The 18,885-nt window shown below is 46.9% G+C and overlaps 1 protein-coding gene across 1 annotated transcript in view; it reads right to left on the bottom strand.

Moving 5' to 3' along the window:
* COL9A3 (collagen type IX alpha 3 chain) overlaps nucleotides 1–18,885 on the bottom strand; it is a 75,820-nt gene that overhangs the window by 54,607 nt on the left and 2,328 nt on the right. The window contains exons 3-7 of the mRNA XM_079979266.1: nucleotides 17,146–17,214; nucleotides 9,344–9,379; nucleotides 6,174–6,245; nucleotides 5,803–5,856; nucleotides 1,368–1,403 (exon numbers count right to left, since the gene is read on the bottom strand). Coding sequence (XP_079835392.1) covers nucleotides 1,368–1,403; nucleotides 5,803–5,856; nucleotides 6,174–6,245; nucleotides 9,344–9,379; nucleotides 17,146–17,214 — 267 coding nt within the window. The remainder of the gene's footprint in view (nucleotides 1–1,367; nucleotides 1,404–5,802; nucleotides 5,857–6,173; nucleotides 6,246–9,343; nucleotides 9,380–17,145; nucleotides 17,215–18,885) is intronic.

The raw sequence follows: 18,885 nt of genomic DNA on the forward strand, positions 1-18,885 counted from the left end.
TGACCATTAGGTCCAGTCATGACCGACTCTGGGGTTGTGGAGCTCATCTCGCTCTATAGGCCGAGGGAGCCGGCGTTTGTCCGCAGACAGCTTCCAGGTCATGTGGCCAGCATGACTAAGCCACTTCTAGCGAACCAGAGCAGCGCACAGAAATGCCGTTTACCTTCCCGCTGGAGCGGTACCTATTTATCTACTTGCACTTTGACATGCTTTCGAACTGCTAGGTGGGCAGGAGCAGGGACCAAACAACAGGAGCTTACCCCGTCGCGGGGATTCAATCCGCCGACCTTCTGATCAGCTAGTCCTAGGCTCTGTGGTTTAACCCACAGCACCACCCACGTCCCCTCCCCCAGTAACTAACTGTGGCCAAATGTACCCATCTGTTGGCGTTGGCTAATTTTCAGGCCCCACAAATGTAGAGTTGGAAACTGAACAGTGGACCAGATCTAGCATCTCCTCTCTTGGCTATTCTTGGACACACAAAGCTTCCTTGTGCCATGTAGTCTGGTACTATCTGCTATGACTTCCCATTTTCCAGCTCCTTTAAACAGGTGCTGGGACCACCTGGATAAGGGGACGGCAAGGTTTACCTTGCCTGGGCCAGTTCACTCCAGCAGAGATACCTCTATAGGCCAGACTGCACAGGCCCCCACGATTTCCGGCGTCTACACCTGCGCAGACGCAATTTCCGGCATCTGCGTCTGCGCAGACGTGATTTCCAGTGCCACAAAAGCGAGTCTCCGTGCCGCGCTGATTTAGCACAGATCGCAGGGACTTGCCGAGTGGGTGGCTCGGTTCAGGGGCTGGTTAAATGACCCCCGTGGGCCGCTTGTGGCCCATGTGCCTTAGGTTGCCGACCCCTGACCTGGATGCAAAAGGTGTGTTCTGCCCCTTAGCTATGCCCTCGCCTTATTCCTACGACTTCAGAAACAGCAACACAAAGGATCCTCATTGACATTGCACTACAGTGGTGCCTCGCAAGACGAAATTAATCCGTTCCGTAAGGCTCTTCGTATAGCGGTTTTTTCGTCTTGCGAAGCAAGCCCATTGACAGCTTAGCGGATTAGCGCTATTAGCGGTTTAGCGGCTTTTAGCGGATCAGCTGATAAGCGGCTTAGCGGCTTAGGAAAAGGGGGGGAAGGGGGGGGAACCCGCAGGAACTCGCAAGACATTTCGTCTTGCGAAGCAAGCCCATAGGGAAATTCGTTTTGCGAAGCACCTCCAAAACGGAAAACCCTTTCGTCTAGCGGGTTTTCCGTCTTGAGAGGCGTTCGTCTTGCAGGGCACCACTGTACACAGCAATGTGCGTGATACACAGCCTACTCCATACTTATATGCAAGAGATATAAAATAGTAGGTTCACTCACGGCTGGTCCAGCTGGCCCCGGAGGTCCCATGGCACCCTGCCAGATTGAAACATTAAAATTAGCGCTGCACTGAATTTGGATTCCACTGTGAAAGTTGCCATTTAGGGACAGATGTCAAAATGATCACAGAAACCCAGCATTCTGCTCTTACATGAGCACCTCTTTGCAGTCATGGTTCCTCTTAATTTTATTTCATTTTTATTTGTTTGTCTTTGCATTTATATGCCACCTTTATCTTCCAAGGAGCTCTCCTTCTCCCTGTTTCATCTGCAAAACAACCCTGAAAGGCAGGTTAGGTTGAGAGGTGATGACTGGCCCAAGCTCACCCAGTGAGTTTCAGGGCTGAGTGGGGATCCTGACCCTGGTCTCTCCCAGGTCATAGTCCAACACTCTAACCATTACACAACACTGCTGCTTTGGGAGGTGGGGAAGTAGGAATTCATGCCTACTGCCCAACCATCTGAGAAGGTGCTCCCAGCCTTGTCAAATGGTGCTGAGCACCGGTGGTCACAAAACCAGTTCTACCTTGTGCATAATAACACACAAGTGGTTGGTGCAGAAAGAGACTCATGTCGCCTTGCACAACTGAATGCACACCCCAGTTCAGAGTGAATGAGTGTACCTCTGGATGCCAGCATTGGCCATTTGCACTAGATCGCTTTGAACTAGTTGTGCAAAAAACAACAACACCCCAACCTCTTCATGTTGATGCTTTTGGATGTATAGAGATGCAGGTATAGATAAATTGCAGGAAATAATAAATTGCATATATATTTGCCCTCCCCTCCCCTTCAACTCAGTAATAAGAAGTGATCAGGCTTGCTAAAAAACAGAAAACAGAAAAATCAGTTCCACCCATTGGCCTACTGAAAAACCTTTCTGACCAACGTCACAAATTCACACCAGGCAGCGTGGTAACTTTTCTCGTTTGCTTTATACCAAGGCAGAGGGTTCTCTCTGTTTTTTAAATATTTTTGAATTAGTTTTCCAGCATAACTCCAATACAGTGGTACCTCGGTTTCCAAACATAATCCGTTCCGGAAGACTGTTCCGAGTTCCAAAATGTTCAAAAATGGAAAACTCAATACGGAAAACTCAACATGGAAGCCGCGTGGCATGTTTGACTTCCGAGGTGCTTTCGGAAACCGAAGCATTTACTTCTGGGTTTACGGTGTTCGTAAACTGAAATGTTCATCAACGGAAAGGTTCGAAAACTGAGGTACCACTTTAATAGCCAAATTATAATAGTAACGTTTAATTCCCATATTATCAAAATTATCAAAATGTCAATCAACTTCCAATTAATGCATTTTAGGTAAAGTGGCTCCCCGCATGGTGGACTGGGTGCAATTTCCGATCTTATATCACTGCGTTCCATAATCTTAATTAATATCAGTTACATTTCAGTTATATTAATAATCCCTTAGTCAACAGCTGCATAATTAATGGTTTCCATCCATGATGTTACAATATATAAATTTATAAAGCTTCAAGTGAGGAACTCAAACTGTTATCTTTATTCTGCCCTGCATGTGAAAACTGTTATGTTCATGGAGGTTATGTGACTTGTGTGGCAGCACAACCCGGAAGACGCATGTCCAGGTTTTACGCTGAGGCATGTCAGAGGGTATGGTAGCACCATTCATATTGCAAGAAAGAAGATTCCAACTAAACATGAGGAAGAACTTTCTGACAGAAAGAGTTGTTCTGGTTGTGGACTCTCCTTCCTTGAGAACCAGTGTGGTGTAGTAGTTAAGAGCGGTGGACTCGTAATCTGGTGAACCGGGTTCGCTTCCCCGCTCCTCCACATGCAGCTGCTGGGTGACCTTGGGCCAGTCACACTTCTCTGAAGTCTCTCAGCCTCACTCACCTCACAGAGTGTTTGTTGCGGGAGAGGAAGGGAAAGGAGGATGTTAGCCGCTTTGAGACTCCTTCAGGTAGTGATAAAGCAGGATATCAAATCCAAACTCTTCTTCTTCTCTTCTTCCTTGGAGGTTTTTAAGCAGAGGTGGGAGGGTCATCTGTCATGGATGCTTTAGCTGAGATTCCTGCACTGCAGGGAGTCGGACTACAATGACTCTTGGGTCATTGGGTCTTGGCAGATGAAAACTAACAGGCACAGGATGAGTTCAGCACCCCTCCTGCCTGTCGTTTGCAAAGCGCCTCCCCCTTTCCCACCAGTGATATAATATTGGCAAGCATGTCTCTGAACCCCGTTTGAGGATGTAAGTGCCTTTAAGCAGGGACTTGTCACAGCAACATAAGGAGAGACAGCTGGATCAGGAAAATGGCCCATCTAGTCCAGCATCCTGTTCTCACAGTGGAAAATCGGATGCTTGTGGGAGGCCCGCAATCAGGATTCGAACACAAAGAGCATTCCCCTTTCCTGCGGCTTCCAGTAACTGGTTTGTTGTTGTTTAGTCATTTAGTTGTGTCCGACTCTTTGTGACCCCATGGACCAGAGCACGCCAGACACTCCTGTCTTCCACTGCCTCCCGCAGTTTGGTCAAACTCATGTTCGTAGCTTCGAGTACACTGTCCAACCACCTCGTCCTCTGTCATCCTCTTCTACTTGTGCCCTCCATCTTTCCCAACATCAGGGTCTTTTCCAGGGAGTCTTCTCGTCTCGTGAGATGGCCAAAGTATTGGAGCCTCAGCTTCAGGATCTGTCCTTCCAGTGAGCACTCAGGGCTGATTTCCTTCAGAATGGATAGGTTTGATCTTCTTGCAGTCCATGGGACTCTCAAGAGTCTCCTCCAGCACCATAATTCAAAAGCATCAATTCTTTGGCGATCAGCCTTCTTTATGGTCCAGCTCTCACTTCCATACATCACTACTGGGAAAACCATAGCTTTAAGTATACGGACCTATAGACCAGTACTATACTATATTCCAGTAACTGGTACTGAGAAGCATTGCTGGCTATGACCATGGAGGCAGAACAGAGATAATCCTGTCGAAAGCTTTCTCCTCCATGAATTTGCCTTAAAAAAGGGGACTTGGTTTACGAAAACATCTGAAAAGCTGTTGCTTGATTTGGAGTTCAAAAGGAAGGGCACCCTGGCATTCTGCATACCACACCAAAGCAGATTAGTAGGGTTTCCCCCCCCCCCCTGTTAAATTTAAAGACAACCCTCTAATCAGATGGACAGCTTCTGAGAGCTCAAAGCCATAATTAATTCCATTTCCACCCCCTTAAGATCAGGCTGTAATCCCATCAAGATCAACTTTGTTTACAAATGCCAGCTTAGTTATATATTTTTAAAAGCTCAGTTATTCACATTTTTTTGTTCCTGGACTACTTCCTGACAGATTCTAAACTAGTCTTTTACAGCTCTGGCTGCTTGGAAGGAAAGAGTGGATTGTTGTCCTTAATGACTGAAGAAATGATGAGTTCTCAGAGAAAGCTTGCTAATTCTTACATCAAATCCGCTGCAGAACTCGCATAAATCCTGAGCTAAAATCCCTTAAAATACAGAAAGTGATTCACACACTGGTTAGCTGTATGTGCAGTGGGTAACAGCAAAGTTGGGGGACCTGTGGACCTCTCCAGAGATTGTTTAGCCTGGATAAAAGGAGACTGAGAGGAGAGGTGATAGCCATCTTCAAATATCTAAAGGACTGTCACATGGAGGATGGAGCAACCTTGTCTTCTCCTGCTTTGGAGGGTAGGACTCCAACCAATGGCTTCAAGTTGCAAGAAAGGAGATTCAGACTAAACATCAGGAAGAACTTACTGAGAGTAAGAGCTGTTCAACCATGGAATTGTCTCCCTAGGGAGATGGTGGACTCTCCTTCTTTGGTGCTTTTTAAGCAAAGGTTGGATGGCCATCTGCCATGGATGCTTTAGCTGAGATTCCTGCATTGCAGGGGTTAGACTAGATCAGGGTTTCTCAAACTTGGATCTCCAGCTGGTTTCAGACTACAGTTCCCATCATCCCTCACCACTGGTCTTGCTGCCTAGGGATGATGGGAGTTGTAGTCCAACAACAGCTGGAGACTTGAGGTTGGGAAACACTGGACTAGACGAATCTCAGGGTCCCTTCCAACTCTACGATTCTAGTCTCCCATCAACCCCAGCCAGCACAACCAATGGTCAGGGATGTTGGGACCTGCAGAAGAACAACATCTAGAGGGCTGCATGTTCCTCACCCCCCATTCTAGATCAACTATCACAGGTGGGACCATTTTTAACTTGAGGGCCACATTCACTTCTGGGCAAACCATCTGAGAGCCACATGGCAGAGGTGGGCGGGGCCAGAGGCAGAATTGGGTGGAACCGTTAATTGCCAATTTCACCTTTTCTGAAGGAGAACCCAGCAACACCTAGATGACCTCAGGTTTTCCATCCCTCGCAGGCAGATTAATGAGCTTGGTTAATGAGCTTGCTTTTGCCCCAATGGTCCTTCAAGTTTTTAAAAGTTCTGGTACTTACTCTGTCCCCTGGTGGCCCTACTGGTCCAGGTGGGCCATCGGATCCCGTTAAACCCTGACGAAGAAGCAGCAGAGAAAATATTAACATTTTCATTTATGAGATTTCTTACCCATCCTTCACCATGAGGTCCAGAGGCGGGATACAACGACTGACAAAATTCAATATTAAAACCAGTCTTTAAAAATTATAGCCCAGAGAACAGAGTGTGGTCCTTTTTTAAAAAAAGAAAAGAAAAGAGAATGACACTATATTGAAGAACACAGAGAGAGAGAGATTTCCCCCCATAATTTGAGCACTGGGATGTGAGCAAAGCATGCTGGGAATCGCTCTCACTAATGAGGAGGGCGCAGGAAGGAATATTCAATACTTACATCTACTCCCGGAAGGCCAGGCAAGCCGGCATTTCCTGCTTTCCCAGGCTTCCCTGGTGCTCCTTTTGGCCCCTAAAATCAGATTAAGAGGCAGGCACTGTTAATATAACAACCACAGAGATATAACAGGATAGCATGGCTTCAGCGTTGACACTTTCTCAAAGCATGGACTCTGCAGCATATATAAGCGCGGAATTTCTTTCAAGTCTCGGAATTGGAATCTACGCTTGACTCCCACCAGCAGGAAGGTCCCCCTCAGCGGAATTCTATCCCTGTGGCCTGCCTAATGAGTTGTTAAGTATTTCTCAAGGCTCTGAGCACTTCTCTGCTGTGGGATGTGGAGAAACAGCTTTGCGCTCCCCAGGCATTCCTTTGCAGCCCCACAAGCTACAGCAGTGGTTCTCAAAGGGTGTGATGTGCCACGTGGCCGGAGAAGGTGGCAAGCGTGGCAGGAAGACCCAAGGGCAATCAATATGCCAAGGGCGCTTCCCGGCCAAAGGAATGTGCACTGCAGATAGCTAAGTATTTATTGCCAAAGATAACACAGTCGCATCTACAGCTCTGGGTAGATAATTTATTACGGTCAGAGACCAGCTTATAAAACACACTTGGGGGTACAGTCCCAGAAGGAAAACAAACATTTAAAACAATGTACAACAATAAATTTAAAATTTATAAATGCGATAAGCATATACTTAAAACTTTAAGATAAGCTACCGCAGAGAGATGACCCACAGTCACCCATGGAACCGAGTTTGGGGATTTTCTTAATGAACTAGTTTGAGTCAGGTGATGGTCTGTGCCTACAGATCTGTACACAGAATCTGGCAACCATCCGGGTCGTTGTACGATCTTTGCCTAACCGGAAAAGGTTGAATTATTGCTTTTCCGGGAGGTCAGCGAGCCTCACCAGCAGGGGATCGATGGTAGTGAGTGGTACCTCAGGTTAAGTACTTAATTCGTTCTGGAGGTCCATTCTTAACTTGAAACTGTTCTTAACCTGAAGCACCACTTTAGCTTAATGGGGCCTCCTGCTCCTGCCGCGCCACCAGAGCACAATTTCTGTTCTCATCCTGAAGAAAAGTTCTTAACCTGAAGCACTATTTCTCGGTTAGTGGAGTCTGTAACCTGAAGCATATGTAACCTGAAACGTATGTAACCTGAGGTATCACTGTATGTGCCTCTTCATAAAAGAACAAGCACTCTGGGCTTCCTATCTCCCCCAATGAACAGACGCAAAGTCTCTGAGCATATGGGACTTTTTAAAAGGAACAGCTCTGGGTATCAATGCACACCAATCCAGCGGCTAGGCAGCTGTGCCCAGGTCCACGCTTTGTGGAGCAGTGGCAGCAACAGAGGACCACTTGCTGCAGCCGGAGACTGCGCCTTCATGTAAACTTCCTCTGCTCATCCCTTTTCAGTCCCCTCCTGGTTCTGGGAGACAGTGGTGCAGGAAAAGGTAGGGAAGCATCCAGCCCTTCACTTGCCTGACCTGCGTCTTCTTCCTCCTGTGCTCCACCCTCCAGCTCTGAAGCTCCCCCTGCCTCCGAGTCTTGCCTCCTGGGTGGTACAGATCCCCCACAAACCACTGCGCTCCTCTCGCGAGTCAGACTCCAGGCTCCCTTCTACTGCTGCACCCTCCACAATGCCCTGCCAGTCCCTGACACAATATTATACTTTGGGAACAATCCGTGTTCTTATGCAGCTGCATTGTTCTATGCTTCCTGTAAGTCCCGTGATCATATTCTTAAAAAAAGTTCTGTGATATAAATCAAACACTGCTAGGATGTCAGGCTTAAGGGAATCTGTTTCCACCCCCCATGGAAGTAGATAAGCAGAACAAAGGAAAAGGCGTCTTCCTACCAGTTAGAAACTTTAATAATCACAGCAAGAGAACAAAGAAACCGTCTCCTAGAATGGCGGTGCTCCCAATTAAGGATTTCACCCCCTTCTGTCCCTATTAATCTACGTCACTCCAACATCTAGTACTCTGAGTTTATACCCTGTGTTTTCTGTTCTGCCACTTTCTCAGCTCTTCTTGACCTTGGGGAGAGCAGATGAATGCTTTCTGGAGACAGTGGATCTGTTAACCCTCTCTCCCCCAGTGTTTCTTCTCCTAGCTGTTCCCCAGCCAGTATTTCCCAGCTACTGCCTTCTGAACTATGTCCCTCTACAAACCACTGTTCCAAATCTATGCTGCCCTCCTACTCCTGGGAAGATTCAGGATCGGGGAGGGGGAGGCTCCCACCATTCCTCCTCACTGCAGCCCCCCTCAGCATGGTCCCTGACGTAGGAGTTGTTTCTTTTCGTTCCCCAACCAATTTCTTATCAGTAAAAAAAATTCGGTGTCGCATGCGCAAATTTTTATTCTGAAAAGGTGGCCCAGGGGGGAAAGTTTGATAACCACTGAGCTAGAGGCTCTCAAGTTTTTCATCCCTACCTATCCTCCTTTCACAAATAAAAGTTACTGGAAGCTGCTTTTATTTCCCAGACAAGTGTGTTCCTTGGTCCTTTGCCATCTCTACTCCTCCTGTACCCTTCTGGTCTCTTTCTTGTACCACAAATGCTTCTGATCATTCCTTGGGTCCATCTAGCTCTGTATTGTCTACACTGACTGACAGCAACTCTCCAGGGTTTCAGGGTCTCTCTCAACCCTACCTGGAGATGCTGGGGATTTGAACCCAGGACCTTCTGTATCAACCTCATTACTATTATTAACTTTTATTTTTTTATTATCCATTATTATTACTATTATTATTAAAATCTTGCATACCAGCCTTTGTCAAAAGACCACGGGGCAGCTTACAACACAGAACACAAAGCACAATACGTAATGCAATATCTATGCAATATACAGATCTGAACAGTTACAGAAATAAAATGACAATAAGGAAAAATGCACAACAGAAGACAGCTTCTCATAAAATGCAGATTCTCACCGCAGCAAAATAAATAAATAAATAAGGGAGGAGGAAATGGGCAGCGGGGTATCTAAAAATACAGTAACAGAGCACACTTGCAGAATCTTCCCTCTATGCAAAGTAGTTCTTAATCCCAGCCACCCACAAAGAACATCTGCATGCAAAGTCTCTGATCTACCACTGAGCGATGGGGCTTGTTGGACTTCCCTAAGGACAACATTAAGGAATGTTAAATGAGCAAATACTTACTGGTGGACCAGGCAAACCAGGAGGACCAGGCTCTCCCTAAATATTTTAAAAGAAAGCAGAATTAAGAGTTAGGTTCCTATCTCCACCGTCAGCTGCCATATTTACACCCAATCTTTCCCCAGCCCCACTAAAAGCACATGAAGATTTCCTGTAAGTCCAGATGCTTGAGTACTTGCTAGAACTTCACTGTCCACTAAGATTTAGGAACTCCTAAAGCATCATTTTGGGACGCGGGTGGTGCTGTGGGTTAAACCATAGAGCCTAGGACTTGCCGATCAGAAGGTCAGTGGTTCGAATCCCCGCGCCGGGGTGAGCTCCCGTTGCTCAGTCCCAGCTCCTGCCAACCTAGCAGTTCGAAAGCACGTCTAAGTGCAAGTAGATAAATAGGTACAGCTCCAGCGGGAAGGTAAATGGCGTTTCCGTGCGCTGCTCTGGTTTGCCAGAAGCGGCTTAGTCATGCTTGGCCAATAAAGCGAGATGAGCTCCGCAACCCCAGAGTCGGCCACGACTGGACCTAATGGTCAGGGGTCCCTTTACCTTTACCAAAAGCATCATTTGCTTTGATTGCCAAAGAAAGCATTGATACACCAAGGTTGCAGGTTTGATCCCCATACGGGACAGCTGCATATTCCTGCATAGAATCAGGAATCAGGAAGGGACCATGAGGGTCATCTAGTCTGACCCCCTGAGATGCAGGAATCTTTTGACCACTGTGGGGCTCGAACCCGCAACCTTGAGCTTCACAGTCTCTAAAGCCTGCGCTGAAGAGCAGGTTTTCCAGGGGGAAGTGGCAGGGCCAAGGCAAAACCGCTTAGACTCGTGCTTCCTAGGCATGGGGCGAGCAGGTGAGCCCAGAGTCAGGCCATTGCTCCATCTAGGCCAGTGCTGTCTACACGGACTGGCAGCAGCTCTCCAGGATTTCAGGCAGGGGACGTTCCCAAGATGTCGGGGATTCAACCTGGGATCTTCTGCACACAAAGCATATCCTCCCACCAATAAGCTACAATCTTTGCCTCACCATCCAAAAAGCCAAAAGAAGCATGGAAGAATTTCTGTGGGGGTTTTTTCATCCCATGCATTGATATGGTCTCATACAGCCAACAGATTACTGTGCTGTGCTGGGGAGACGACCTCCTGCAGATAACAACTCATCAGGAAGTCCATTCTATAGAATGTAGGAATTGGGCCTTTAGTGGGTGCCATCCATCATTTAGAAGTGCCTTCTGTTACACAATTAGGCAGTGCCATCTCTACTGTCTTACTGGTGTCTATTGAAGACTTTCCTTTTTCAGCAATCATTTTAAGTGCAGACTGTTTAAGGTAAAGGGACCCCTGAACATTAGGTCGTGGCCAACTCTGGGGTTGCGGCGCTCATCTCGCTTTATTGCCCGAGGAAGCAGGCGTACAGCTTCCGGGTCATGTGACTAGCATGACTAAGCCGCTTCTGGCGAACCAGAGCAGCGCACGGAAACGCAGTTTACCTTCCTGCTGGAGCGGTACCTGTTTATCTACTTGCACTTTGATGTGCTTTCGAACTGCTAGGTTGGCAGGAGCAGGGACCGAGGAACGGGAGCTCGCCCCGTCGTGGGGATTCAAACCGCCGACCTTCTGATCGGCAAGTCCTAGGCTCTGTGGTTTAACCCACAGCGCTACCCGCGTCCCGCAGAATGTTTATTCCTGTCCATATCTGGTCTTGGATTTGAAAACTGCTTTTCTATAAAAACTGTTTTAGCTGTTTTTAGAAAGAGAGAGTGCCTGGATCACAGCTCCTGGAGACAGGGCTGTCTTAAGCATATGCAGTGCTGGGGTGCAAAGATCCGCCTGGCACCAGCCCGTCGCCCCAGGTTGCCCACTCCCAGGCGTGCAGGAGGGTGGAGTTGGCTGGCCGCCTCAGCGTCTCGCTGGCTCGGTCGCCCCCGAGCTCACGGCACAGAGCTGCCTGCAGCAGAAGAGCCCACTGTGGTGCTCCAACTGACAGATGGGCTCTTCCCTGGACTCACCTCTCGGGCTCCAGACTCTTGGCCTGGTGCCCCTGGGAGCCCAGGTGCCCCTCACTATCTTACTTTTAGAAGACATCTGAAGGCAGCCCTGTTTAGGGAAGTTTTTAATGTTCGATGTTTTATCATGTTTTTAATATTCCGTTGGGAGCTGCCCAGTGTGGCTGGTGAAACCCAGCCAGGTGGGCAGGATATATATAATAAATTAATTATAATTTTCATCATCATCTGGATGGGATACCTCCTGGAAACCCTATCATTCCCCTTGCATTCCACGAGAGAGCAGAATATAAATGTAAGAAAAATGAACCAGCCTGCCCACTGTGGGGAGAAAGGACAAGGCAGGCCAGGTGCGGTGAACCTCTGGCCCTCCAGACGCTACTGAACTACAACTCCCAGAAGCCCCAGCAAGCATGGTTAATGGCCAGGGATGATGGGAGTTGTAGTTCAGCAAATACCTGGAGGACCAAGGGGTACCCACACCTGATGCCTTTGGTCTGATCCTATGTCTAGAAGAGTATGGAGTCCTCCAACTGCAGGGGACCTGCTGAATTCATCTAATCAAACTTCTTGCCTGATGGATGCCTAGATCACTAAAATAGACTGCTGGAACTGCGGTTGGGGTAGGTGTTGGGTCACAGAATTGGAGAGTTGGCACCCCAAGTGTCATCCATTCCAACCCCTTGAAATGCAGGAATCAAAGCATCCATGACAGATGGCCATCTGAAAAATCTCCAATGGAGGAGATTCTGCAACCTCCTTCTTGGAATTTTAAATGATGATATTCCAAAAGACGAAACTAAATTTTTCCTATACGCGACGTCTGCAGCAAGAATCCTGGTGGCTAAGTATTGGAAAGGAAATCAGTTACCCACTAGGGGAGAGTGGTTATGTAAGCTTTCAGAATATTTAGAATTAGCCAAATTGACAGATATAATAAGACAAAAAGTGAAAAAGGAATGGGAGTGTCTAAATGAATACCTTAAAAGCCAAGGTTCGAGGACAGAAATCTGGCTGAGTCTGGAATAACCTTGTGAAGTGAAAGGATAAGAAAGAGGGATTTATATCTGGATGCTAGGATAGAGATGATAAAGAAAACAGGAAGACACAATGAGAGGTAAAAGAGGTGCTGCGGGATCTGTGGAAGTCAATGTTTGTTTTTCTTTTTAGTGTTTATATTATTAACTTGTAAGATATGGATTTTTTTGGTTTTTTGAATGTCGGTTTTTGTGTTTTGTGTATTGTTATTTTTCGAATTTTTTTGTGTTGTTGTTGTTGTGTGGAAAATACTAATAAAATTTATAATTTATTTATTTTTTTAAAAAAAGATCTTCCCGGATCTCAACAGTTGGCAAGATCATCAATGTGTGTGGTCATCTGACTTCTCACCCTTAGGTGGCAGCGTTCTTGAACCTGTTCTTCCTTGACTGCAACCATATCATAAAGCAAAGAGAGTCCGGGGGTGTGTGTGTGCAGGTTGGTTGCTCGGCTAGCATCCTTCTGTCTCGGGGGGCAATGGAGGAGTACACATCAAAATGAGGCTACTCTGCAAGGTGCTGTGCAGGTTGCACCTGCGATTGCCTGCGAGGAGGAGCGTGCAAATGATTTGCCCCCTCATTTTTGAAAATATAAAAATCCACCTAATAGCCCAGGTCTGCCTTGACCCTTTGGCCTAACACAGGTTCCTAGGTAGGTGGAAAACAGGAAAGGGGAAAAACTAAGCTGTGTCCATATTAATAAAGCTGGAGGTTAATTTTAGGTTAAAATAAGATCCACACCAGGTAGCTTTACTCACTAATGGCTGGGAATGTTCGTTCAGAGAATATATGTTGGGAAACTGTGTACGTGTAGCCACTCACACAGAGTCAGTTAAGGTTTGGCAGACAGCCAGAAGGCAATCTGAAGGAGTAAGTCTGCCTGGTGATAACAGAGACACGGAGACCGCTCCCTGATTGGTCAAGCTCTCTCAAGGGAGTGACAATTAACGGCCTACTAACTTAAATGTGTTAGTTCAGGAGTTCAGTGTTCAGAGTTCTGTGTCAGTGTAGGGGTTGTGAGTCGTATCAGAGAGAGCTAGCAAAAGATCCATGTTTTGTTCCTGTAAATAGTCCACTGTATATAATAAACACCTAAGTACAAGTTCCTGGTTCCTGCTTCATCTATCCTGTCTGCAGCCAAGTTGCCAATTGCTTCCGTGGATTCTGCGTGTACTCTGCTAGGCCTGGCTAAGGTCCTGCAACTAGTCAGAAAGTTGCGAAACACCAAATAGCTTTTGCCAATAACTCTCATTGGCAAGTTTCCCTCCTTGCTTTGCTTGCCCCCATGAAGAATTCTGTTGAGCTGAAAAGCTTGCATGCTGTTTTGTGACATATCCGCCTAATCAATAGGTGTGGCCCTAATGTCAATTTTGGGCAAAGCAAGGTCTGCACATCATGTCAAATGCCCTCACCCTGAGCTGGATTCAGCATTTCACCTTCAGCACAGAATCACAGAGTCAGAAGGGATCTCTGAGGGTCATCAAGTCCAACCCCCTGCAACGCATCCATTGGTAGAAATTAGCCTGCTGACCTGCTGACTTCTGATCGTGAAATTAAGCCTGGAGTTAGCTAGCCCCTTCCCATGGGAAAAGCCTTGGTAGCAGAGGAACATAGGAAGAAGCTGTCTCGCACTGTGTCGGGCGTTTGGGCAATCTGGCTTAGTACTGTCTACACAGACTGGTAGCAGCTCTGCAGGGTTTCAAGCTAGAAAAACTCCCAGCCCTGCTTGGGGATTGAACCCAGGACTGTCTGCAGATGCTGAGCTCTGGCAGAGGGGTATGTTAGGTTCAGCCACTAGGTCTGAGGCTTAAGCACCAACCAACTCGCCACATGCTGACATTTAACATCTTTTAAAAGCAGCTACCCTGTGGGTCCCAGTCCTCTGAATCCGCCTTCCTGATCCTCCGTAGAACAGACAAGAAGAAAAACATTTTTTTTGGGGGGGGGGAGGTCAGAATTAATCAATCAGCTAATAGTTATATTTAAGAGTGCTCAGCAAAAATCCCTTTTCACAAGCTTGTTTATTTCTGTGAAATCTGTATCATATGATCACATAAAAGTCAACTTCAGACACAAATACATTTTAAAAATGGATTAACCCCCCCTCCACACACACACACACACACACACACACACACACACACACACTAGTTTTTAATGTCAGTTAAATCAATTCCCATTTGACAGCTGTTCTATTCTTAGGAGCTAAGCTAAGCAATTACCTTGTTAGATCATGACAAGAATATCAGTGTGTGTTTTTTTGGAGGTGGGGATGAGAAGGGTTTATTGTACAAAACTTTCCTAGGATCATAGATTTGTAGAGTTGGAAGGGACCCTGAGAGTCATGTAGTCCAACCCCCTAGTTCACAACTCGCGTGAGTGGAACAATGCTCAGAGGGCACTTTTGCTGGCGGAAGTGGAAGGCAGTTTCCTCCTCCTGTCTGAAGCCCACTGGATCTCCTGAAAATCTGCTCAGGAGGGCAAGAGACTGTATGGAACTGCATTGGGCAAGAGTTTCCTGCATTTCAGGGCACTGTGCTAAATGGCCCCTTCCGACTCTACAATTATATGATTCTATGAAACATGGAGGCACACAGGTGGCGCTGTGGTGTAAACCACTGAGCCTAGGGGTTGCCGATCAGAAAGTCGGTGGTTCAAATCCCCACGACAGGGTGAGCTCCCATTCCTCGGTCCCTGCTCCTGCCAACCTAGCAGTTCGAAAGCACGGCAAAGTGCAAGTAGATAAAAGGTATCGCTCCGACGGAAAGGGAAACGGCGTTTCTGTGTGCTGCTCTGGTTTTGCCAGAAGCGGCTTAGTCATGCTGGCCACATGACCCAGAAAAACTGTCTGCAGACAAACGTCGGCTCCCTTGGCCAGTAAAGCGAGATGAGCACCGCAACCCCAGAGTCGTCCGCGACTGGACTTAACTGTCAGGGGTCCTTTACCTTTACCTTTTTATGGAACAGGGGCTACAGAGGCGGTGGCTTCAAAATGCCCTTCTCCTTTTCCTACAAAGCAAAGGGAATACAGCTTTCTGCCTTATGCCTTAGGTCTACCCAGTTCAGTATAGCCAACACTGGCTGGCAGCAGCAGCTTCTCCAGGGTTTCTAGCAGAGTTCTCTCCCAGCCCTACTTTGAAATGGCAAGGACTGAAGCTAGGAGCGTCTGAGGGCAGGCAGATGATCTGCCGCTGAGCTGGAGACCCTTCCCCTTTCTTACTCCGGTGGGAGCATTTGCTAGATCCCGATAATGCCGCCCCAGCCCAAAGCATTTATGCTCCCAAGGCAACAGCGAAACGAGAAGCTGCTTGTGGTGGTGCATGCTGGGTTCTCCAAAAACTGTTTTCACTCATGCATCCGTCGGTAGCCCTGCTCTCGATCCTGATTGTTGTTTTCCTAACTTGTGACCCCAGAAGGAAGGCCTTTTGCAGTTGCGTTGCTTCTAGCGCCCCCAGCTGGCAGCTGGATGATCTGTGCAGATGTAAAAGAATCTGGGGTCCTGCCCACCATCCTCAGATGAAGCAGAGTAGGTAAATTCAATAATTTTAAACAATAAAATAATGAAATTTGGAATCATGCGCTGGAAGAAATGCAATGCCACGGGTGGTTCCCCCATGTTCCCAGTTCGGTGGGATCTGAGCTGTGGGATAAAGGTAAAGTGACCCCTGACCATTAGGTCCATCCAGCCGTGGCTGACTCTGGGGTTGCGGCGCTCATCTCGCTTTACTGGCCGAGGGTGCCAGCGTACAGCTTCCAGGTCATGTGGCCAGCATGACTAAGCCGCTTCTGGCGAACCAGAGCAGCACACGGAAACGCCGTTTACCTTCCCGTTGGAGCGGTACCTATTTATCTACTTGCACTTAGACATGCTTTCAAACTGCTAGGTTGGCAGGAGCAGGGACTGAACAACGGGAGCTCACCCCGTCGCGGGGATTCAAACCGCCAACCTTCTGATCGGCAAGCCCTAGGCTCTGTGGTTTAACCCACAGCACCACCCATGTCCCTTCTGAGTTGTGGGATACATCTTCTCTATTTCTCTTCCTTCTGAAACAGCACACTCTGTTTAAAATGTATATGCATTTTCTGGCATGAATATGACCTGAAAAGCACAGTACAAGCACAGTACCAAGAACAAGAAGAAATACCAATAAATTCTAAAGCTTAAGAACAACAGTTTAAACTGGACGAAAGACAGGGAGATTTACTGAGTGCTCATGCTGGTACGGCCATCTGTTGTGATTCTGTGATTCTAAACTTGTGCAGAGGTTATATGACATCGCCTGTTTATTGAAACAAGGCACACTCAAAAAAAATTCAACCTAGCAAGTAATATTCAGGTTTAATTCTATGAAGGATTATTTATCTGGGTTTGGGTTCAAGCCCCATGTTGGGCAAAAGATTTATGCATTTGTAAGGGGTTGGACTGGATGACCCTTGTGGACCCTTCCAATTCTAGAATTCTATGATCTCGGTGCTTCATTTTGCCCAGCAAGAAGCAGAGGCCTGTCCAAGAAGATGTGGTCATTTTTCGTCCATGTTCTTGACAAACTAGATGTTCTGAGGTTGGAGGAAAGATTGCTTAAGACTCTCTCAGGAAGGAGAGATGAAAGAGACACATTCTGCACTATAAATAGCAAGTCTTCGAGCCAGACAGGAGGTTAGAGGTTGACCCATCAGTAATCCTACTCAGCCTATTAGGTTGGCCCACCGATGCTCCGCCCATTTCTCCCTCAAGCTTGGTCCAATCCCGGGCTGCTCAGATACTTACATCTATGCCATCTTTGCCAGATGTTCCAGGAGGTCCTCGTGGTCCAGGAGGGCCCCGTGGTCCTGGCCTCTGGGAAGGGAAGCAGGAGAAAAGTGAGGCTTTGCATCAGGTGAAACGTAAGGAAATCGATCAAGAAATTCATGGACAACCAGAGACTTCTAAATCCCCTTCTGTTTGGGACAGGCACCTAAGGAACTCTTTGAGTGGAAACCTAACCAGCTCAGATGCTAGGGAGACATAACCTCCAGCCTTCATTCATTAAAGCATGTTGCTCAAATTCCCCCTCGCCCTGTTTCTGGGGTTAGCTTTCGTGGAACTTTCAAACAAGGACATATTCAATTCCAGACCCTTAATTTAGCAACACCCTTTCAGAAATGGGGGAGGACCCCATTCCACAACGATAATTTATCACACTTGTATCCAGGGCTGGATTTAGGTTTGATGAGGCCCTAGGCTACTGGAGGTAATGGGGCCCTTTATATGTCCAGCTGTCCTTTGTCAACAACAAATTGTCACTGTTTTTTGTGTTGAATATATGCTATATGGTAATTTATGGACCTAATAGATATCTAAAGCCATTTGCACATAACAAAATATGTATTTTATCAAAGTAATTATTTTTTATCTTATATTTTGGAAATGTACATCCAAGGTTTTTTTCCTTTAATTTTTTTTTGGGGGGGGGCCCAGGGGCCCTAAGCTATAGCTTGTTTAGCTTATATGTAAATCCAGCACTGCTTGTATCTTCTGTTCTCAGGGTCATTCCAGTGGCGTAGCGTGGGTTGTCAGCACCCGGGGCAAGGCAAGTAATTTGCGCCCCCTAACCCATGGATTTGCGCCCTCTAACCCGTGGATTTGCGCCCCCTAACCCTAACCCCCAGATGTTGCGCCCGGTGCGGCTGGCCCCCCCTGCACCCCCCACGCTACGCCACTGGGTCATTCCACTTGATCCTAATCGCCAATATTATGGCAATCACTTATTCCGAACAACTCAGTTGGTATCATAGCTGAGTGAGGGGACTTGAACCTCAGCATTTTATTTAATTGGTTTAAAAGATGCATCATCAAGTGCCAACACCAGGATGGTGTATATTATAAAATACAGTTTACCAGCCATCATTAAAAACAAAGGCAACTACAAACAGCTCGTATCCCTGTCCTAAATTCTTTCCCTTTGAAATACAGATTCTCCGACCCACACTTGGCTTCCATCTCTCACCTGTATGTTCCTGTTGGCTGTCTATTTCTAAACTTTCAGACAAATTTGCGGCTCAGCAGATTAAAAGGATTTCTCTCTCTCCCCCCCCTCCCCTGGTGGCTAATGGGTCAAAGACCTTCTTCCTTTGCAGCACAGAATTTATAGTGCAGAAAAGATTTAACAAGCACGGTTCCCAATTACATTAATTGCACATCTTAACCCTACTGAGTTTTACAGAACCACTTTCCAATGTCATGTTGGCGAGTTAGTTAAAGTTACAACAGTCTGCAATTTGCCATCTTTATAATATGTCTATAAGGTAGGAGACTTAGGGGTCTGCAGTCAATTTCCACGAGCTGCGTCAAATTCTACTCAATGAATGCACACACTGTTTGGTGCTAAGGTGGGGGGGGGGGGGAGAGAAATGCTATAAATGCTTTTCTATGTGGAAAAAAAAAGGCCCCAGAGAGTAACTTGCAACCAGGCATTGGTCAACAAAGCTTTCTTTGTACAGCAAGGTTTGCTCACGGATGGGACAGGAC

Source organism: Podarcis cretensis (genome assembly GCF_951804945.1).
Source record: "Podarcis cretensis genome assembly, chromosome: 6".
Lineage (NCBI taxonomy): Eukaryota > Metazoa > Chordata > Lepidosauria > Squamata > Lacertidae > Podarcis > Podarcis cretensis.